The 24,219-nt window shown below is 35.7% G+C and overlaps 1 protein-coding gene across 1 annotated transcript in view; it reads right to left on the bottom strand.

Moving 5' to 3' along the window:
* CAMKMT (calmodulin-lysine N-methyltransferase) overlaps positions 1 to 24,219 on the bottom strand; it is a 246,076-nt gene that overhangs the window by 213,560 nt on the left and 8,297 nt on the right. The window contains exon 3 of the mRNA XM_087823527.1: positions 19,084 to 19,148. Within this exon, the coding sequence (XP_087679653.1) occupies positions 19,084 to 19,148 (65 nt within the window). The remainder of the gene's footprint in view (positions 1 to 19,083; positions 19,149 to 24,219) is intronic.

Here is a 24,219-nt window from a genome sequence, read left to right as displayed (position 1 = left end):
CACTTGGTTTTCATCAGGAGCATCCACCAGAAGAAAGGCCTACCTTTCTGATAGCACAACATGACATGCTTAAAACCCCAGTACTTCCGGCAATAGAATATAAGAGGAGCCTAGAAAAATATTCCTGCAAAACAATCCTATTGTGAGGAATTGAAGCTTTATATTGCACTGAGAATACCTGTGTTCTTATCATGGATTTTTCATTTTTTTCCATCAGAAGAGATATTAAGTAGGCCTGTGACACAGCAAGATTTAGAAAGTCTATCACATTAATGAAAAAATCATTGGTGCAGTATCTTACACCTCTGCTGTAAAAAAGGGAAAAAGCAAAGCCAGGAAAAGAAGAAAGCGATAAAGGAGTTAACCTGGCAACACTAATAAATGTCAGACTCTGGTAGGCCATTTTATCCAACTGACAAGGACAAAAAGGGAAAACATCACTTACACAGTTCAGTACTTAAAACTGGATTGGGAAGTGCTAATGGTACTTTTCTAATTTTCTTAACTTTTTGAGCTCTTCCTCAGAAATTACCACAAAGATAGTTTATCCCAAAACTAAAATGAAACTTGAAAGTGAAAAATATCACTTTACAAAAAAATGTTATTTACAGTATCTTCAGGTTAAAAACAAAACTTAGGCAGAAGGAATAAAATCTTTCATTTAAAAAAAATAGGTTAATTGTGCTGACCTAATTTAAGTCAATATCATTCTCGCTTTTGTCCCCAACAATGCCACTTGCATATTTATGAGGATGAGAATTCTGCATGATTAAAAAATGAATTTAGACCCTTTCATAACTGGCATTTTAAAGTAACTTTTTAATAATAATGTGCTACAGCAATGATAACCTTACTTATTAAAGCCTTATTTATTTACAGCATTGATATCTCATAGTACTCTTGCAAATCTTTATAACTTAACATTACAACTTCATATCTTTTCTTAATCTTATGTAATTTATCCTACTTAATGCCTTGCTTCTGGATATGCTACATTTGCCACCCAATGAGTTTATTTCACTGGTCATTTACTTTTAACAGTAAAGCCAAACTATTTGAACGGAATAATCTCCCTGTAAATCCAACATAGTAAAAAAAAGACTTATTTATCCAGCATTTTGTGCCATGAATTGAAGCTTTATTGCAAAGAGTAAGCAATAAACAAAAACACCTCAGGGGTCTGGGAGGAGCAATGTAACCAATTACATTTAATTAAATCAAAGGATGGGAGCCCCAGGGTTGAATGAGCTGAAGAACAAATTTGCATTAACACCTAGCAGCCAAACAAGTAGCTCCGGGTCTAGTCTGCAAGTACAATTGTTGCCATCTATTCTCTGCACTGAAGGGGGGCCATTAGCTAAATTCTTAGGCATTGTTTGTCCACTAATGAGAGGCTGCCTTCTCAACATTTCACTTCATCACACATGAAAATTGCCTACTAAAATAAACAGCTTCCTCTGAAAGCTCAGAAACAAACATTATTACCTGACTCCAGTTCGCAATTTGGTGAAAACTCTTCAGGGCTGCTAAAGGAGATTTTAAAAAAAGGAAATGAAAGGTGTGATTCCAGTCTCTAACTTTATATTTGATAGAGATCATATGTTTGAGCAGGTTCTTTTAAACATCAGAGACTATAAGGTTTAGTATGTGGCCCCTTTAGGCTTAGGCTCCACCAAGAGTACCTTTGTTCTAGATAGAATACTTTGACTTGATCTAACAACTTGAGAAGCTCAAACATTCAGAGCTTAAAGCCCACTATTATTCAAGTCACAATTCCCAAAACAATGCTCTCACTTTATGAAGGCTTCTCTCTCTTGGTGACTTACTATTTTTATTATTTAGGGAATTTTGTCTTAATATATTTATATATACACACATATATCACATGTGGTATCACAAACTATTTAATTCTACTTATTGAGAGCCAACTCTGGTACGTTAATCTAACTCTGGTAGCTTTTATTCTTTTGTCTTACACATTACTCTTTTAGCCTCATTAAATTATTATACTCTCAGAAACAAAACAAGAACCAAACCTTGAAAGGGTAACCCAGTAGGGCACTAGTAGCTCCAGTATGGTAGGAGATGAGGAAGGAAGTATAATAAAACAGAGACCAAGAAAGAGGCTATTTCAGGTTGAACAGCCATTCAAAACTATAGCCAGAATATTATATGTCTCCAGAAATATTAGTTTGCATTACCAACACATACTAATTCTTGTGGACAAAAAAGGGGCCACATACTAAACCTGACAAGCTCAGGGGAGGCCTGCATGGTGGGCCTTACAAACTCAGAGACCTAAAGTAACCACACAGGGTGGTCTGAAATGAAAATTTCCTAACTAAAGGCGAGTCGTGGCGGGTAGTCATGTCCTAGGCCTGTAATCTCCCTTAACTGAGCCTGTCTATTGTCTTTGCATCTATGATAACCTACCTTTGGAATGTCAGATGGGAGGGGGGTTTTGGGGGTGAGTGAAAAAGGTGAAGGGATTAAGAAGTACATTTCCAAAGTGAATACAACAACAAACCATAGAATACAAGGAATGGAACCTCCAACAGGATAAATATAAACAAAAACATATATAGGCACATCATAACCAAATGCGAAAACCAAAGATGAAGAGAAAATCTTGAAGGATTCAGAGGAAAAAGGAGTTTTATATATAGAAAAACAAAGATAAAAATTACAGCAGGATTTTCATCAGAAACTATGAAAGCTGGAAAACATTGGAGCAACATCTTTGAAGTACTGAAGGAAAAAATTGCAACCTAGAATTCTATACTCAGTGAAAATGTATTTTAAAATAGATGCAAGAGACTTCTACTTTTGGCTGAGATGAAATAAGAGAGACTGAATTTACATTCCCAAATAACAAAATATGGGGCAATATTTTTCAGACATCGGACAGCATAGGACTATGATCTTTTCCCTAAGGGAAAAGAAACAAACAAAGCAATCTTTACAATTGTACCAACTTATTGCACAGAGAAGTTTCTAGATCATATTTCAGGGAGGAGGTACCCACATAGAGTACAACAATCTTTCTGAGTTGAAGAGACAAAGATTAGATTTTGAGGAGGCCAAAGCAGCTAAAATTTGTGGAACAAAAGTACCACAAGGAGGGAACTGCACAGAGAAAGCTCTAAAACTCTGTAGAAAGGTCTCGTGCAGTTATCTTTGGCTGAGAACTAGTCTGTGTATGCATGAGAGGAAGCTATGCAAAGGAGAAAAGACACCAGAAAAGAGTGTGTAGAAAAACTGCCAAAGCTCACACAGGGCTAGAAGTCGTTCATTTTTCCACCAACCAGAATGAAAAGACTTTGTACTACATAGGAACAGTGACTAGAATCCTCGGAAAGATATCACCTTAGAAGTGGAGTTAAATTAGCCCTAGAATGAAGGGCTGCTATGCATCCTGCACTAACAGAGCTTTTTAAAAGCAAGCCTCAAGACAATCCAACTGATTCTAATTAACTGCATGCTAGAACAAAGTCCAACACAATTTAAGGAAACTTAACAAAATCTGGTGAACAACATAAAACTCATCTTATCTGGTATCTCATAAGAAATCATCAAGCATGCAAAAAGGGAAAAAAAAAATGACCCATAACCAGCAGGAAGGGAAAAAAAATCAATCAATGGAAGCTGAACCAGAAATGACAGAGATGATGGAACTACCAGGCAAAGATGTTAAAACAGTTAATGTAACTATGATCCATGTGTTTAAAAGGTAAAGGAAAACATGAGCATGATGAGCTGAGAGACAGAAAACATAGAAGGTTCCACAATGGAACTTCCAGAAATAAACCAAATTCACCCCCAAAATTTCAATAAATAAATCAAAAATAATAATAATATATGTAGACTGAGACTATCCATAAGTATTTGAATGCTATAGCTCTTAAATGAAACTAATTCCAAACTCACCATTTACTAGAGCACACTTTAAATAATGGACACTATATAAGTTTCTTTTAGGAATGGTAATTTTTATTTTTTTAAAAAACTAAATTTAAACCTTTAAAAGCAAGATGACAAAAGGCGTTTGGCTAGTAACTTTCAGTGCAAAGCTCTAATTAAAAATAGGAAATACAATTAGAGGAATAGTAAAACATAAAGCAAAATGCCCAATAGTCAAATGAAACTTAAATTCTATTACCTGCTTAGTATTATCCTTCGAATACATTGCTTTTTTTTTTTTTTTTTTTTATTGATATTTAGAGAGGGGGGAGGAAGAGACAGACATAGAGAGGGAGGGAGGGCGAGCAAGCTTTATTGTTCCACTTGTTCATGCATTCATTGGTTGGTTCTTGTATGTGCCCTGACCAGGGATGGAATGCACAACCTTGGGCATATCTGGACAATGCTCTAATCAACCAACCTACCCGGCCAGGGCTTTCCAATACACTTCTTTTTGCCTTAGCTAGCGAGTCCATTTCTGTTGCTTGCAATCAAAGAACCCTAACTGATATAACTACATACTCTGTTCCTAAGTTAAATATGGCCTCTTCAGAATTAGACATCTTTATATATAAAATAGATTGGTTCAATTATCATAACAAAAAAAGCTTAAATTTTAGGCACAGTAACATTTTTAGGGGCTACTGAATTAATGAAGAGAAGGCCAAAATCTCATTGTCACCAGGAAATTTCTAGTGGAAGTTAAAGAATAGAGTCAGAGTTCTTTTTGAAAGCAAATTACGATCTAATTCATCATTTGCTCTCCTATGCATATCACTTTCCACTTCTTTGTAAAACTTTAAAAATGAGTTTTTATTGTCATAGATGAACTCATACTCACTTTGAAAATATTTTAATTTTATACTTATTCAAAAAAATCTTTACTACATCCCCCAAAGTAAGACATATTTGAAACAAATCAAACAATATAAATATTAATAGAGAAAAAATTAATTTTTCCTCCACCCTATCCCCACAGGTCGCACTTTCCAGAAGTGACCAATACTGTTAATTTGGTGTATATATACTTTCACAGCTGTTGGCACATTCACACATACACATTACTCAACAATACATCTTGGGCATCCCTCCAGAATATAGCATATAACTCAATTTATTCTTTTATTTATTGATTGGTTTTTAGAAAGAGAGGAAAGGAGGGGGAGGGGAGGGGAGGGGAGGGGAGGGGAGGGGAGGGGAGGGGAGGGGAGGGGAGGGAGGGGAGGGGAGGGGAGGGGAGGGGAGGGGAGGGGAGGGGAGGGGAGGGGAGGGGAGGGGAGGGGAGGGGAGGGGAGAAACATTGATGTGAGAGAGAAACATCAATGGGTTGCCTCCCAAACACACCCAGACCGGGGATTGAACCCAAAACATGAGCATGTGCCCTGACTAGGAATCAAACTGGTGACCCTTCAGTGCACAGGACAATGCTCAACCAACTAAGCCACACTGGCCAGGGCCAATTTAGTCTTTTTAATTACTACATAATAATCCACTATATAAATACACTGTAATTTAGCTAACTACTCTATTAATGATGGGAATAGACTCATCATACTGTTTCCAGGCTATTTTCCTTTCCAAGCCAAATAATGCTATAATTAACATCTCTGTGCATGTATCCTTAGGTACTGGAGGACAGATGTCAAAAAATGGGATTGCTGGGTCAAAAATGAAAAACAATATTTCAATTTTCTTAAACTTTGTATGGGAAAGTTTCAATATACACAAAAACAAAGAGAATAGAAAATAATGAACTCCCATATACTCACCATTCAACTCGAACAACTACCAAATTTTAATGTTCCTTTTTTCCCTTGTCTATGAAATTTTAACTATTAAAACCTATTTAAATATTAAAAACTACAAATATTAAAATCCATTTTAATAGTTCTGTCTCCATGAATGACTTTAAAAGTTTATCAAAATCTTTTTGAGAACATTAGTTTATAGTAAACACCAGCATTTGTATTCTTTAATATTGTACATAACTTTTTTAAAAATTCACCCATAATATTCACTTCCTCCCTCTACTAAGCTCTTTGAGATGGAGAAACAGCAGAATCAAAGCATCTAAGATAGTAGAAAAATAGGCTAGGAAAGATCATCCTAAAAGCATAAAAAGACCTTGAAAGGGAACAACATCAGGCAGGCATAGAGGTATATTAAATGACAGAGGCAACAAAGAGAAAGAAAGGAGTAACATTAAGTAGATATTTAAAAGCTAGCATTAGCTGGTAGGAAAAGTACTTAAGGGATTGCTGGTGGTCCGAGTGGGAAATTTAAGCAAAGAAATAGCAATTCATGAGGAACAGTACATGCTATTTGAATGTATTTTGGAACTAGCTTCTTAAAATATATTGCACTGATCAGCAAGCTTGGTGAATAGCCACTTAGTGCTCTCCCAGCAAAAGATATTTGGAGGGAAAAAACATCACCAATATGAGTAACAAATTAACATTTATTTTTTTCTTATATATAAGTAACATCCCTACTAAAGAAAGACAATATAGAATGTGTGTATATATACACAAATATAAAAAAAGGATACAATGTAAATGTGTTCCTTGAAAAACACATATAATGAAATTTTAAAAATACTGGAGACATGGGCTATTTAAAAGAATCCTAAAGTAAATTATTTTGTACAGTGAACATTTTATAAAATAATAACTTAATTTATTTAAAGTGTGATTTTCCTTTTTAAAATATTAAGTTCACTAATCCATAAAGCATTTATTGATTATTCACTATATGTCAGGCACTGTACATACACAGACAGAAAAAAAATGATTCTTGCCTCTAGGAGCTTAGTGTCTAGTGAGTAATTTAGACACAATTATAATTATATGTGATATGTTTTAGTGGTGTATTTTTTTAAATCTACAGGTAAACATAAGATATATGTTCGCAGCTGTAGCTTAGAAGCGTCAAGGAAGGATTTATAGAAGGGTGACACTTGAGTTGACTCTTGAAGGCTAAAGAATTCAGAAATGATCTGGGGGTGGGGGTAATTTATGAAACTTGTGCAAAGTCATGGTGATTCATCTCAATATACTTAAACTGGAAATATTTTCAAGTGTTACCATTGTAACTAGCTAGTTAAATTAATAATAGGAAAGGAGCAAAAAGGAGGCCAGACATTATAAGCATGGCCATCTGGGCAGCTTCACCAGGAAGATGCAATTTCACACTCCCCAGGGATTCACCTCTTCATTCCTGGTAGATCACTGGGGGAAGGAGAAGATGGACACATGCACAGTAAAGTCGGGGTGATGTAGGGAAGATACCTGCCTTTCAGTCTAGCCTGAGGAACCATGGATTGGCTAGAAGGGGTGGAGCCACTGGAAGTGCACAAAATCTTAAAAGGTTAAAATCCAGAAACAAAGGAATTCTCTCTCCCCCTCTCTCATTCCTCTGGCTTTGCTCCAGTTTCCTTGTACCTGCCCCTGCTCAAGCCTGAAATGTAGCACTAGAAGCCTTATGGCCCAGGGCCATGTGGGCCCCACACGCAATGACTGCTGCTGGGAACACATGCTGAGCTAGCTTAATGCTGACTGGACTGGATTGTGCAAATAAGGAGCAGAAACTCTGAACACTGACTTTAATCCTAGCTCTGCTGAAGATACAGCTGGGCTTTTTGTTTGATGGGACGAAGGGAGATGGGACCTTGGAAACGCAGGAGTTTAATTCCATGCAAATAAATATCACTCATTCTCCTGTGCGAGTCTCAGAAAATTCCTTTTCTCGTGACATCACAAGAAGCCCATTTCCACCAGCAACAGGTGGGGACACGGAGAGCACCTCGCTGATAACAGTTAACTTAAAATGAAATTTAAATTTTTTTCTTGTTATTTTTAAGTTGCTATGGCATTTATCTGAGATTGGTAAGTGTGGGTGTGGGTGTGGGAGTGTGTGTGTAGTTAAAGATGTTAGAGTGACTCTATATATAAGGTTCCACTCCCTTCCTGATACACCACCTAAAACAAAAGCAAGCAGATTTGAAAATGAAAGTGGGGTTCATAAAGGCACAAGAAGCTAACAGCAAAAAGCTGAATCCTAAATTGTCAGTGGGGGGAAGTCATTCACATCCCTGTAAATGGAGGTGAGAATGGGCTAAATACAGAAAAATTTGTTGAAAATCTATTTACAAAGCAGTTAGACCTTGAAATTGTTATCTCCTTCCCACTCCAAATAACTATCATCCAGTCTAGTCTCCAAAGAATATAAATCAGAGGGTCCCTGGACTGTAGGGTATTATTAGTTCAGTTGAAGGAGGGTAGTGAAGGGTAAGGTAAAGTATTTTTCTAAAAAGAAATTGAGTAACTGAATGTTGAGACTCTTCTTCCTACCCAATCCAAAATGCCAGCAGCTAAGGTATACACATTCCCAAAAGCAACAGACTCAAAAGAGTTTTCTCTGGGAAACAGATCAGCTTAAGAGACAGAACTAAACATGTGGACATCCAGGATTCCTCATGAAACAGCCCAGCAGGATCATCCCACAGTGAAACCGTAATCAACAAGCAAGGATATCACAAGCTAGAATCCAATCACTTTCATAGTACACAACCCTAGAGACCACCAGATATCTGATGAAGACCCCCTATTATAAAAAACAAGGGCCAAAGAAAAAACAGAAAAAGTAACTTGAAGGAAAGAGAGGCAATAAACAGAGATGAAAGAAAAAAACTTCCAGTAATATATTTTTTAAAACTAGGAAACCATCAAATATGAAAAGAATGCAATGGGAGGGGGATGGAATCTAAGAAAAAAAGAGCTTTTAGACATTAAAAAGCATAAAATAAAAATGAAAAATCCAACAGGAAGGTTACAAGATAAAATTCTAGAACTATCCCTGAGAGTAAAGAAAAAGTCAAAAATATGCAAAGCAAGCCCTAGCTGGTTTGACTCAGTGGCTAGAGTGTCGGCCTGTGGACTGAAGGGTCCAAGGTTTGATTCCAGCCAAGGGCAAGTACCTCAGTTACAGGCTCAATCCACAGTCACAGTTGGGGCTCGTGCGAGAGGCAACCCATCGATGTATCTCTCCCACATTGATGTTTCTCCCCCCACCAACCCTTTCACTCTCTCTGAGAAGCAATGGAAAAAATATCCTCAGGTGCGGATTTTTAAAAAAGCAAAACAAAAGACAGAAAGATAATTAGAGAACCTGTCCAGGATGTCCAACATAATGGAAGTTCCAGAAAGAGACAACAGAGAAAACAGAAAGAGAAAATTATGAAAGAAGCTGAGCGTAGATCAGACTGATGAATGTCAGAGGGATGGAGGAGGGCAGATGGGTGGAGGGGGAGAGAGTGGCCGAAGAATTTATATGCATATGTGCACAACCCAAGGACACGGACAATGGTGGGGAGAAGGACTGGAGAGGGGGAGGGGTTGGGGTGGAACGGGTCATTGGGGAGCAAAAGGGACATCTGTAATATTTTAAACAAAAAAAAAATTTTTTTTAATTAAAAATTAAAAATATATATATATATATATAAAACCTCTCAAAGACATTAAAAAAAATAAATAATTCCAGAAAATTTCCCAGAACTGAAAAATGCGACTTTCTAAACTGATTGTACCCACCAAAGGTCTGACACAATGTTTGAAAATAGAGCCCTGCCAAAATTTAGAACATTGAGAATAAGAGAAGACTATGTCAAATTCCAGAGAAAACAGGTTTCATAAAAAAGATGGAGAATGAGAACAGCACGGGACTTTGCACATGCAACCCTAGAATCTACAACACGCTGCTATAAAATTTAGAAACTATTTCAAATTCTATCATTTTATATTCAACCAAAGTACTGCAAGGTCTTAAAAATGTACTTCCCCTTACCCTCTCAGGAAGCAACTGGAGTTTATAATCACCCCAAATGATGGTGGAAACAAAGAGAAAACCATGGAATATGGGAAATGAGATGCAACAAAACAGACGGATGAAAAGAAACCCCAGGATGATAGTAAAGGGAGATTTTGAGATGAAAGGTTTGTAGCAGACCTAGAGATCAGACTGGAACAGGTAAGAAAGCATCAGGAAAGGCTTCACAGACATGGAATTGACATGTGCCCTGACTGGGAATCGAACCAGGGTCTCCTGGATCATAGGTCTATGTTCAACTGCTTAGCCACACCAGCTGGGTTATCCAGATTTTAATAAACAATAGTTTCTTCAACATCTGTAGAATGTTTTATTCCTTTTCAGTCAAAGTTGAAAATCATTTGAGAATTGAAAATGCAGGACAGCACATGATAGGTACTTAATAAACACTTGAGACTGCCCTTTCTTTTCTAATCTATAAATAAAGAAGAGGCAAATAAAGATAAAATTAACTATATATTTTATATATACACATACACATATACATGCACAAATATACACATATACTCACAAATATTTAAATTTTCTCTTATACCTCCATATTAGTTTTCAATTTGATTTTGTAATATATTTCATAATTTTAACTGAAATGATTGCTTCAAAAATATGTTTTAATAAAGGTACTGGCAGTTAAGAAATATTTAAAATAGTAACATCTTATTTTCTATTAAATATTAATATCTGTTAATAGTTGTTGCCATTCTCAGCTAATATGGGAAATAAATATTTCCCAAAAGTGTATGATTAACCTGTTGAATTAAAAGAGACTTATCTCCAAAAGAATTTACAAGTATTTTATTTAATTAGCTTTAATAAACAAAATGACTAATCAAAACTGACTCTTAAGTAGATAAATAAATAATCTAAAAAACATGCCTTAAATGCCTCCAAATATATAATATGTATCAGAAGTGGCAAATTGAGATGTCCATGGGGGGAGAGGTGAGAGTGCAAAGTGGAAAATCTGCTTGGCTCCAGATAATTACCAGCTGAGCTCAGACTCAGACTACTAGATCTTTATCATTCTCTAAGAGAAAGTGAAAAGCTAGGATTCTATGTGAATTTTCCTACTTCCAAATCTTTTCAATTATTGAATTAGCTAAGCAAAACAAGTTTGTGTTCTGAATTCAGTTTACATTAATTTATGGGGCCTATAGTATATGTCCTATAAAATTAAGACGTGCCTGTCATCTGATAAGTTTTATTTGGGGAGAAAAATATTAACAAGTAGTTAGTACAATATGATACAAAATCAAGTGCTAAATTGTAGGACACAAACTACAAATCTGCAGGATTTAAGAAAGAAAGATCAGAGAGAGCAATATGAATCAATCTCCCCTTTCCCCCTATTCTAATTTCTTCTTTAAAGGAATCCAGGAAACAAGCACAAGCAGAGAAGCTGTGGTTTATTTCTCAATTCCAATCCCCACTAAATTCTAATTAAGTTGTCAAATATTAAAATAAAATCAAAGTCCAGGAATAGTCTAAATACTATTTGTCTTTGACTATCACACAATTAAAAATTATACTTAATTTAAATTGTAAGTCTGAGTTCAACAACACCTTTCAGTGAGAAACTAAGGGACCCTTGGAGAAATGGCAATGACACAGAAGTCTGGTCTCCAATGACCTGGATGAGCTAAGGCTTAAGGTAAATCATGAATTTACCACCAAGACTCTACCTGATCCAGTATTCTAGAACAAGCAGATTGTGAGCATGTAGGGCATAGATAATATTCATAATACACCCACATTTCCCAACTTATATACAGATAGGACGATCCGAAACTTCCCCTGTTCCTTCCATGAATTGTCCCCACCTCCAGAAGATATAACACAAATGCTCAGATTCAGGGCTGGGATGGAGAGTGAAGAGTGAGAGGAGAGAGCATAAAAAAGATGAGATACTGCCCGACCGGGTGTGGCTCACAGGTTGAGCATCGACCTAGGATCCAGGCGATCGGGGTTCGATTCCCGGTCAGGGCACATGCCCGGGTTGCGGGCTCAATCAATGACTCTCTCATCATTGATGTTTCTCTCTCTCTCTTTCCCTCTCCTTTCCTCTCTGAAATCAATAAAGATATGAAAGGAAGGAAGGAAGGAAGGAAGGAAGGAAGGAAGGAAGGAAGGAAGGAAGGAAGGGAGGGAGGGAGGGAGGGAGGGAGGGAGGGAGGGAGGGAGGGAGGGAGGGAGGGAGGGAGGGAGGGAGGGAGGGAGGGAGGGAAGGAAGGAAGAAAAGAGGGACAGGGGGATCCGGAGACAGCCAGTGAGAAGCTCTTTTAAAAAAAAAAAAAAAGAGAGAGAGAGATACATATACACAGCACTAAATCCATTCAATCATCAAATATTTAGTTCACATCAAGCATTCACAGAGTGATGCAACACACACAAGCCATGCAAATGTCCAAATATCCATAGTTTTCTGTGGAAAGGCTATCTACAACCCAAACTACTTTGCTAAAGACAATAATATCCTTTTAGACGAGCTTTTTGTGTGACATGTTTATGTAAACAACTTTTAAATATCACTGTGGTCAAAAATTTTAGAACAATTTTAAATATAACTTGAGAAACACATTGGATACCTTAGAGAAAGGGCTATGCAAAAACACAAATCAGTATTACTATGGTATTATCATGCAAAAGAGCACTACTTTTCAAAAAAGAAAAACATCTGAAATAATACAAAATCTGTGTTTGGTTTTAGACTATTAAAAGAAAATGCATTTTTTCACCCCTATCCTCACTCCCCAAATCCCTACTCCATTAGATTGTCAACTACCTTTCAGAAACCCTAGAGAGCCTATTTTCCAGTGACCTTTAATCAGTCTCCTCTGAGACACAATCCACTGGACAGAATTCTTTTCCATTTGTCAAAGTTATTTTCTAGCACTCCAAGTTACCACTTTTAGTTTCAATTCCCACCATGAACTTTTAAAATACATTTCTCGCCATTTTGGGGAAATACTACCTTTAAGAAATACAGTGAAGTAGTTATAAGTTCCTGTACCAACCACTTACTAAATATTAATTTTTAAGCAAGTTATCACTACCTTGCAAAATTATTAAGAAGATTAAATGGTAATAATATTCACAAAATTCCTGATAAATACTATAGGGGATGCAAAAGAAATGTTAGCTTTTTTAAAAAAATTTGACTTTAGAGAGGGAAGGAGAGAGAGAGAAAGAGAAACATGGATGTGACCTTCCAGTGCATAGGATGACCAACTGAACCACACCAGCCAAGGCAGAAATGGTAGCTACTTTTTAAAAGACACAAAAAAGTACTACTCAGTATTTGCTCAAAGAAAAAACAAACAAACAAACAAAAACACTTGCTTGGCATATCTTCTGCTAAAACTTGAAAGCACCTAAATTAGAAACATTCCTTCAAATAATGAAAGGAGGGAAAACCTAGCAGGTTTATGACAATGAACTACCTTCAGTATTGTTGCACTGATTAGCATCCACACATGAATCTAGAAAGGATTACAGGGTTTATATCAGTCTTTTCTCACAATTGCAGTACTCTCTATTATCAGAGAACCATTCCAACTACACAATTTCTTACTTTAAAAGTGAATTAAAAAGAGATGTCTTCTAAATGTTTCTTCTCTGGTAAATAGTAAAAACAAATGTAGAGGACTGCCTGAGGTTTAGGGGCATGTTTTCCCAATATTGTATTTAAAAAAAGAAAACTGCCCTGACAACTGTGGAGCTACAAAGTCAGACAACTGGAGATATGTGGCTAGGTAAACTACCATCTAGAGACCTAACCTACCCTCCAGAAGTCTTTCTAACAACTACATACACATTATGATCCTCTACAGAAGCTAAGAGCTAAATCCAGAGCCAGTCCTACATACCACCAGCTCCCCACCTGCACTGGGGCCTCCTATAGTTTCAGGGCTGCTGACCATTCCCCATGTATATTAACCACATAACGCACTGAACCTTAACATTTTTTTAACAGAACTTATAAATTATCTGTGCCCAAGCTCAATAGTCTGCTGGAGTGAGTTTTTAACCTCTTTGTACTCTTGTGACCTAATACAGGGCTACAGTGATCTGATCTCTAATTTCTCATCTCATAAAAGCATTGCACCAAAAGATACAATACATTAACATCTAATACGCTATGAGCTCCTTGGAGAAAAGTGCTATTTTAAAAGAAATATTTTAGCCTGGCAGGTGTGTGCCTCAGCAGTTGAGCACCGACCCATGAACTAGGCAGTCAGGGTTCAATTCTCGGTCAGGGCACATACTCAGGTTATGGGTTTGATCCCAAGTCAGGGTGTGTATGGGAGGCAGTCAGTCGATGTTTATCTCTCACATTGATGTTTCTCCCTCTCTCTCTCCCCCTCTCCCTTCCTCTCTCTCTAAAGTCAATAACTTTTTTTTTTTTAAAAAAAGAAGAGACGGAGAGTCATCAATAACCTGAATGCCCAAACCAAATACTATGAACATTATTAAGACATACTTCTATGCATATACATAGCTACTTAGTGGATATATGTACTTTACAGAAATAAGATCATATTCCCTATAGTGATTTTTTAACCTAATATGTTTTAGAGATCTTACACAGCTATATAATATTCCATTTCATGGATCACCCATAATTAACCAGTCACCTAAAATTAAAGATTTTTTTTTCAGTTATTCATTGTGCTACAATAAATCCCTTTACATTCTAGCTCTACAGTCTCATTTTGTTTTTCTTTTAAATATGTTTTTATTGATTTTAGAGAGGAAGGGAGAGGGGGAGAGAGAAACATCGATGAGAGAGACACATGGATTGGCTCTCCCTACCATGGGAGATTGAGCCTGCAACCTGGGTACATGCTCTGACTGGGAATCGAATGGATGATCTCTCTGTGCACGGGAAGAAGCTCAACCGACTAAGCCACACCAGCCAGGGCAATATTTTGTATTTTAATAAGAATATTTCCTTAAGTAATAATTGACTACTAGCCCAAACGAGATCAGTTTTGGATATATCACGAAACAGACTCTACTATTAGACCACTAGGAAGGATCCAGAAACACGGGGTTGTAGCTGTGTGCATTAAAAGTCCAGGTCAACCCTAGGATTCAGGGGGAGCAGGGGGGTGGATCACACTATCACATGTAAAAGTATATAAGGCAGGGGATCTACAAATTTCTCCAGGAGATCAAGAGACACCAACAACCACACAGAGTACTGTCATGTAGCCCAGCCAGGAGAAAAGTAATAATTTTTCAAAGAAAGAAAGAATTTTTTTTTTTAAAAGACTGAAAAAGCAAAAATACAAAAAAAGGGGGGGGGGGATAGTAGAAGGAATCCTAACAATACATTTCCCCAAATTTAAGCTGCAGTGTTAGTCAAAAATCCTGATTCCCACTAGGTTACTGAAATGATACATAATAACTATTTCCTATTCTTTAAAGGCTTATATGCATTACATTGTATATATTGCATACAATATGTGGTATGAGAAGTATTAACTCACCTGTTTATGCTGCCAAAAGAGGACCATGTGCTAAAAAAGTACAAATGAAGCTATTATAGCCTAAATACCAAATATGTAGTTGCATTATATACCATGACAGTCAAATGTGGATCAACAAAGTGCTAAAGAGAATCACATATTTTGAAAAATTCATTTCAGTAGAGGAAGGAGGCAACTTTGGAGAAAGAGAAAATGGTTTTGGAAGAGACATAGCATAATGGGGCTTCCTTAATCAGAGGTCAGGAACTAGCTGGAAAGGAGAACCTGCCCACAGGGAAACAGAAGCAAGAGATCTGCTGTGGTGCTTGCGAAGCACCCTCTGGCCCAAGGTACCTGAGCGGCACGTTACATGCAACACAGAAGCTGCCAGCACCTCGTCTGAGGCGAAGGCTGTCATCCTATACTTTTCCCTGGGTAGCTTGATGGCACCTCTTTCCAGGCATGATGAATCAATAGCAGACACAACCTCTCTACAGAGTAACACTGATATTTTAAAAGGAAGTAGGTTCTCAAATAATAGAACCCAAAGAATAAAATATGTATACCATTCCTAGTTAGAGGTAAGCAAAAAGGAGCTTACTTTCAAAATAATTTTTTCCACAATAGTAAATATAAATATATAAAAATAAGATTGGGGTTATACTCTATAGAGCAATGAATCATGCAAAATGATTGTGTCAGATTCAGTTCTTCCTACGACATCCAAATGAATTTAAACAGTGAAAGGATATCTCAAAAATAGAAAACGCTTTATGGGTAGGTCATACATTTAAAACATACAATATTTCTAAATAATAAAGGTAAATATAAATAATGTTTTGTTTTCTAATATATCAGGAAACAAGAAAGTATCTAAAGGTTTCATTTATTCTCCAAAATTAAGGACTTTCCCATATCTTTTTGGTTAGAGAATGAACAAATACAGGGGGATTTCTCCTCCACTCTTTGAAAACTTGCAATGAATAAAATCATTACTTGCTTTTAAAATTAGCTTAAAATTGAGATTAAGGGTTATACAAACCAGGAATATATTTTTATACCCATAAATACAGTACACATATATACTATATAAACACATATATTTTTGTAACTATAAAATATTTTCATTAAGTTATTCTTTCTATTATCAGGAAGCTATATTAACCTGGAAACTAATTCCTGAAATATATGGATAATTCTGTTGGATCTCTCACAGTATTAGAAACTTTTTTCCTCATTCTAAACATCCCTCAGTGTACTTACTATGAATGTACTAACACGGTGATGATTTAGGAATTGATAGTCTTATATAGAACTTTCTCCCTATATCAATATTAACAAGATCAAAAGTATTCTTTTATTTGAAGCTAGAAGTATAAAAATTAAACTGATATTTAAAACAAAAAGCAAATTCAAAAATTGGTCAGAAAAATCTATTTTTATATTAATGAGTTGCTGAATATAGTAAATATATAAAAATAAATCGAATGGGAATGTTTAGACATACATCTTTATAAGTTTACATGATGAAAGTGTACAGTTATTATTCAAGTTATTAATCCCAAGTATATTGCACAGTGAGACAGGATTATGATGTGGCGCCCTCTGCTGGGTTTTCTAGTCACAAACTCAACCTAATATCACAATTAGTGTTAAATTTGTCACTTGAGGCATCAAGTGACAAATTACTTTGTCAATTACTGATCACTTTAAGTCTTTGCAAATATTATATAAAAATTATAATCAATCCTTACTTTACTGTAACAGGACTTAACCAATTTATCATTAAGCAAAATACCAGTATAAATTTTTCTTTTAAAATAAAAAGTGTAATGTAAAAGTTACACAAAACATGTTTTAATAGGTCTTATTTTTGTCACCACTTCTATCACTTGGCATATTCAGGTTTTGAAGGCCACATTTATGACAATATATTCAGGTTTTAAGGCCACATTTATGGCAAGTAATTTAACAAATTACTTATTTTGGTAATTTATTTTTCCTGCCTTGTTAGTTCAATCAAAATAGTTTATTTTAAAACATCGAAATAACTTTTAACATTATCTTTATTATTAGAAAAAAACTGAAAGAAGTTTTAGAGATACTCATCACCGTAATAACTTCCATTTATTGAGTGTCAACATTAAGAGTGTAATATATGCTATACACTTTCTATACATTATATCCAGTTCCTAGAGATTAAAAAAAAAAAAAAAAATGTGGCTCATGGAGACGATATAAATTGCTCAAGATGAATTTCAGAACTAAGATTCATGTGTAGGTAGGTCTCATTCCAAAGACTCAAACCTCTCTACCAAACAATAGCAGTGAAAAAATACTTTTAACATGCAATTTCTCCATTTGTCAATGCAACAACAACTGGGGATTTGGGGGACAAGCTGATAGGGAAAAAAATGTTAGAGCAGTATAAGATAGCTAATCAATATATAAAATAATAGCTTAGACCTTTAGGAAAATATTTTTGTTTTACATAATGCTGCCAGCTAGTGGCCCTGTTTCATACTGAGTCACTGGGAACAATATTTGATTTTTATATTACTGAATCAAAATTTCCACATTTAACACTCTCCAATCATGTTCCTAAATTGTGTGTGCGTAAGCCTGACTTAATAATATCTTACATTACTCCAGAACTAAAGAAGAATGTCTCCTCAACCACCATTAGCATCCCTTGGCCTGTCCTTGCCCAAAACCCCAATAAAAATATGAGATGTGCCTAAATAAGAAATAATTCATGAAGTGCCAACACGCAGAAACTAAGAGATGCACATGTCACTATCCATGAAAAAGAAACCATGAAAAAGAAACCTATATTATTTTAAATATGTTAGGATTTTTAGGATATTTATAAATTCCTAGTGACAAAATATATCTTTTTCTATACAACGAAAAGTTTGCCATAATGTGAGCCTAAGAACTAAGTATGTTAGACATTATTCTATGCAGACCTCAAATTAGGGGGCATTTAATAAAGTAGTACTGGTAACAAAGAAAATTGTTTTAGTTCAGACAGTAAATAGTTACAGTTCTGAAATTTCTTTTGAGAAAAAGTATTTGAGTACAATCTTTACATTTAAAATAGTCATATATCATTGATAATTCATTATCTTAAGAGGAATATCCTATGAAACACAGATAAAGGAGTACACAGCTTCTATCAGGGTATTTGTTCAGTGCAATGATATAAAAATATTCTTTTTTTGTTTCTTTAATCATATGACATTACATAATTATTTAAGTGATTTTCTCAATGGAGAAATCACAACTTACAGGCTTAGATGAAAAAACAATATATTCTATAATATCACAATATTGCCTAACGCAAAAAACATTCTGGTATTAAAGTATATCAGCGGTAAGGAAAACATGTTCTGGGTTCATTCTGTAGTGAGAGAGAAGCATCAGGAAGTGGGAAAGCAAGCCCACAAAACACAACAAAGAAGAAAGAGACAGCCCCTCTGTTGGATTAACTGAGAAGGTCAAAATGAAAACAAGAAACAAAAGGGACAGGACTGGGAAATCCAGTGTTCCTCTGACCTACATTCTGTCACACACAACTGCCAAGTGTAAAATCGCCTTATCCCACTTAGTAGGAGCATTGTATGTGAGGCTCATTTTGCAGCTAAAAACAGTAAGAGTTTCTATTATACACACATATTAGTCAGTATAATAAACATTAGTGAGAACAAACACCAATTATAAATTCACTTTTTAAAACACTAAAAATATTTCTATATAGTGAACTTACAAACATTTCCTGTATTGTCAAAGCTGGTAAGAACATCTTCAATATTCAAAGATCCACTATTATGCCTAGAAAAAAATAAAACATTTTCTTTAATGATTCTGGAATATTTAGATTTAAAAAAAAAAAAAAAAAAAAAAGCTGAGACTGCAGTGGGATACACCCAATACTAACAAACTCTTCCATGTTGTATTTTTAAAATATTTCTGTCCACTAGAGGGAGAAGGAAAATAACAGAATATAGTCCTCCCAATATTTAACGAAATCACATTTCCTGATGATTAACCTACATTTTAAAGTACTAATATTTTTATTGTTATTGTTTTAGTTATATAAAGGTGGGATTAATTATTAACCTTTTTAAAGATAACAAAACAAAACCTTACACTTGGAGAATCTTAAAAGGAAAATAAATAATCAACCTCCAGAACCTCAACAATACATTAATGTCCTTTATAGCACCCCAAAGAATTCAGCACTTCAGTCACAAAGAACTAACCAACCTTCAGGTCTTCCATCCATAGGGAATTCTAAATGTCAAAGGGCAAATCCTTTGTATCTTTTGCCCGCTAATCTTAATTCCACTCCCTTTAATTCTAATCTCTCTTCACTTGAAAGTCCTTTAAATATTTAATTACTAATATTTTATTCATCCTTATAAAAGATACTATTCTTCATATACAAATGGGCCCAACAGTAAGTCATAGAGTTTGAGTCACTCTTCCAGGGGTGGTAAAATACTGATGCGAATGCATCCACAATCTTCTACCATCTACTCTATGTACCTTATACCTATAGTTCTTTAAGGTGTTATAACAGTTTATAATAGCCATTTATAATAAAATTTACCTCATCAACACTACTTTAACTTTGTCAATAAAACTTATCATAAATGATATACAGTGTTATGAAATGAATTGTGTCTTTCTCAAAATTCGTGTGTTGAATCTCTAAACCCTGGTTCCTCAGAATGTGACTATATTTGGAGGTTGAGCCTTCAAAGAGGTAATAAAATTAAATTGGGGTCGTTAGGGTGGGCCCTAATCCATTATGACTTGTGTCCTTATAAGAAAAAGGAGATTAGAACACAGACAACAGGACACGTGCACAGAGGAACCACATGAAGAGACAGCAAGAGGGCAGCCATCGTGAATTAAGGAGAGAGGCCTCTAAGGAAACCAAACCTGCAAAAGCTTGATCTCAGACTTCTAAACCCCAAATAAATGTGTTGCTTAAGCCATCCAGTCTGCAATGTTTTGTTTTGGGAACCCTAGAAAATTAATACATATACAGTAAGAGAATACATGTAAACTATATTATCCTTTTCAGAAAAACTTCACTTCTATCACAGAGACCCAGTTTTCGATACAGTAATTAAGTGAAAATGCGAAAAGTTACTTGCCAAATAAGCACTGAGCTCAATGGAATCATTCTAAGGTAATGAAGTTACCAACCACAAATCAAACTTTCAACACCGTAACACAATGATTGTGTCTTCTTTGTGCATGCAAGATGCTAGGTAGGGGTAAGTTACTCATGCTAACATGAAAAACTACACCTGAGACAAGAGAGGGAAAAAAGCAAAATGCGAACATCTAAAATACAAGAAGAAGCTATTAAAGTGATCAGCAATACAACATAAAACTCCAAAAAAACTTTTCCTAAACATAAAAGCAATAATATATGGTTCTCTAAGAAAAACTACTCATAATCCTATCATGCAGAAATAACCACAGTTAATATTTTGGTATATAGCCTTCAAATGTTACGCTATGCTTATATACCTGTAATAACGAAATAACTGGGAGCACATTGACCATACTGCTATGCAACTTGTGTTTTTTCATTTAACATATTATAAACAATTTCCCGCATCATTAAGTGTTCTTCCTGCAACATGATTTTAATGGCTGCCAAGTAGTTCAATGAATGTTTACACCATAATTTATTGAACCAACACTTTACGTTGGACTTTTAGATTATACTCAGTTTTATGCTTTTATGCCTATTGCTGCCATAACATCCTGTAGAAGCATCAGTGAGCCCATTTCTGATTATTTCCTTAGGATAAATTCCTACAAGTGAAATTGTTTTATGGCCTAGATGGCCTAGTTTTAAAAGGAGTCTCTCGGATTTGTTCTCCTCTTCTCTTCTTTCTCTCTCTTTCTCCACACTCCCTCCCTCTCCCAAATCAAAATGAAGTATACATTTGAAATGAAATCTGAATCTAAGACAAAAGTAGAAAAAAGGTGCATATGTTTTGCAAAAGAGTAAATATTTCTAAAAAGCAGACACTGGGATAACTGAAGCGAAATGTATCTTTAAAAGTTAAAAGCAGTATTCAAAATAAAAAGTGTGATTTTCACAGTTATCACTGATGCAAAACTTATCTTCTTGCAAGCCAAGAAACAGAACACGTACCCTATGGCATTTTTAAATGGGGTCGAGGGTAGAGAAACAGTAAAACTAATTCTATACCTCTAACTAACTTACAAACATGAAAGCCAATTATCTATGAAGTCTAAAAAACCCTAAAAAATGGTATCTCATGAAAGAATAATGTCAATTAGTGCTAATTATAGGAAAATGGCCACACACACAGCGTGGTAAAGATTTACTTTGATTATTTCAAGTTCACTTTCATTTGCTCCAAACTTAAGAACTACTCTTTTGTTCACTGAGTCATCTACTATACTATATGATTCTATTCATAAGAAGTGTCCACACAGACAGAATGTAGATTAGCAGTTGCCAGGGACCGGAGATAGGAGGAAATGGGAAGTTAATACTAATGGGTATGAAAGGTTTTTTTTGGAGTGGTGAAAAGTGGTGATGGTTGCACAACATTATGAATATACTAAAAACCACTGAATTGTGCACTTTATAATGGTTAAAATGGTGAATTTTATCTTGCTTAATTAAAAAGAAAAGGGGGGGGGACAAAACACAGAAAAAGTAAGCCAGAAAGTGGAATGGGCCCTAAAAGGCTCCATAAGAACAAAGAGGAGGGGTTTTCAGAAGGAAAAGGTTTGAAAAGCTTGATTCTGGATGCAATGTACTTTGGAGTACTATTAAAAATAATCGCTAAAGATATTTTTTTAAAGCCTTATACCTGCTAGTTATAGGAAACTAATAAATGATTTCTACATATAATATATAAAATTTTGAAAAAATGTCAAGAGAACATTTCAATTTATTGAAACTCTGAACATATGTATATGTAAGCAAACTACATAAACAACTGTGATGGCAGCATCTGTAGTATTTTCAATAATAAAGATAAATAAAAATAATTTTAAAAAACGAGTAAAGTTATAATTAGACCATTGCTATGATTACGTTCCATTAAAATATGATTTCAAAGAATTAGTCATTTAATTTTCTACATACACTGGAACATATTTTGAAGATTCTATTATGTTCCTTCTAAAACACACACACACAAAATGCAAGAGAACAAAAGCTGCTTTAATATTCACCTCTGCTGTTAATATTGCTGTCAACCGATGGCCGCTGGCACCAATTCAAGGGCAACAGGAATTGGGGTATCCCCAATTTGGGGTACGGTGAAGAAGGAAACTTTATTCATTGCAAAACAGCTTAATTGTGATACAGCATGGCTGTGAATACAGCACTGCTGTGAAAACAGCATGACTGTGCAACTACTCAATAGTGACACAGCACTGCTATTAAAACAGCTCAGCTGTGAGGCAGCCTGCAGCCAGGCAGCTCTGCTTGCAGCTGGTCTGCTTTGCCCTGCCCTGCCCCACTCTGTGCCAGCCTACTCTGGCCTCCCTAGTGAGGTCTGGTAAGACAACCTCAGCGTTTCAGCTCAGCCAGGGAAAGCCGTTCCCACAGCCCCAGGGGAGCTGATTTATATAGATAGAAGTCCCTGCCCCTGGTCCCTGATTGGCCCATCCTCATGCAAATGAGGGCTCCAAATCCTCAGAGTCTGATTGGACCAAAAGGCACTGTTCTGATTGGTCAGTGAAGAAACTGATGGGGGGGGAATACAGCTGTGCAGCTCTGGTTGGATGGGGAAAGCCTTAGTCCTATTGGTTGAACTAGGATTCAAGGAATTCCTTTGTAAGGGCTGCTCAGATGGCAGAAACACAGTACTGGCAGGCAGCTCAGGGGAGAAGCAGGTGGTTCAGTGCAGGCTTCTCCCTGAAGTTCAGTTTGGGTGAGAGGCACCTGTACAGAAATGGCTGCTAGGCTATGTTTTTGTACGTTTGTTTTGTTTCTTAATTTGAACCCAGTTAGCCACAGGCACCCTTTTTAGTAGGTATCTTCTTTCTCAGGATTCACACTACTAATATTAAAACTATACTTTTAAAATATAAATTCAGTGTTCATATTTGCCTCAGATGCCAGCCTTGCCAAGCTTTACATGGGCACCTATGATATTCACACATATAAGGATAATCTGCCATACATCTAATATCATAAGCATACCATTTCCATCACTAGTTGTTATACCGAGCACTCACAGGATATTTACTAAATTCAGTGGGGTGAAGATTTGTTTTTTGTTTTTCCTTTCCCGAGAGAAGCAATATATGATCTCACTGCGTATATTTGTTTTACTAGAAAGATGCACCACAAAGACAAAGTCATTCTTGACTTCTTGCCATTCTAAGCTCCCAGGACAAGCCAAAAGTCAAGAGGTAATTCAGCAGTTACCATAGCAACAGTAGTCTTATTCAAAAAAAGGAGGATAGTTAAGCCTCTCAGCTTTTTCTATACCCAAGACATGTATACATTTATAAATGAATAATTCAGGCAATTCTATGGTTCCAAATATGATGGAAGTATTTTAAAGCTTCCAGAATATGTAAATTCCTACTGCACTAAAAATAAGTTGACATATGTGGGTGGGGAACAATTTCTAATATCTATACAGTAAATTCTATACAATAACAGATTCCAGCTTATAAAAAAATTTTAATGGAAGATTTTTAGTATAAACATCTCCCAGTACATATTAGTTTCCTATACATCCATCTATCTAACAGCAAGAGCCTCTTCTATAAATTCCTAAGAAATAAAGCACCAGAAAGACAAGAAAATTTTGCTAATGAGTAAAGTACAAGTCATGCCCCAGAATGTAATTTCCTAATTCTAAATACCCTGGAACAA

This window comes from Miniopterus natalensis, chromosome 13 (assembly GCF_054644295.1).
Source record: "Miniopterus natalensis isolate mMinNat1 chromosome 13, mMinNat1.hap1, whole genome shotgun sequence".
In the NCBI taxonomy this organism is placed as follows: Eukaryota; Metazoa; Chordata; class Mammalia; order Chiroptera; family Miniopteridae; genus Miniopterus; species Miniopterus natalensis.
Note: the sequence above shows the minus strand (reverse complement) of the source record. Positions and strands in the feature narration are given on the sequence as shown.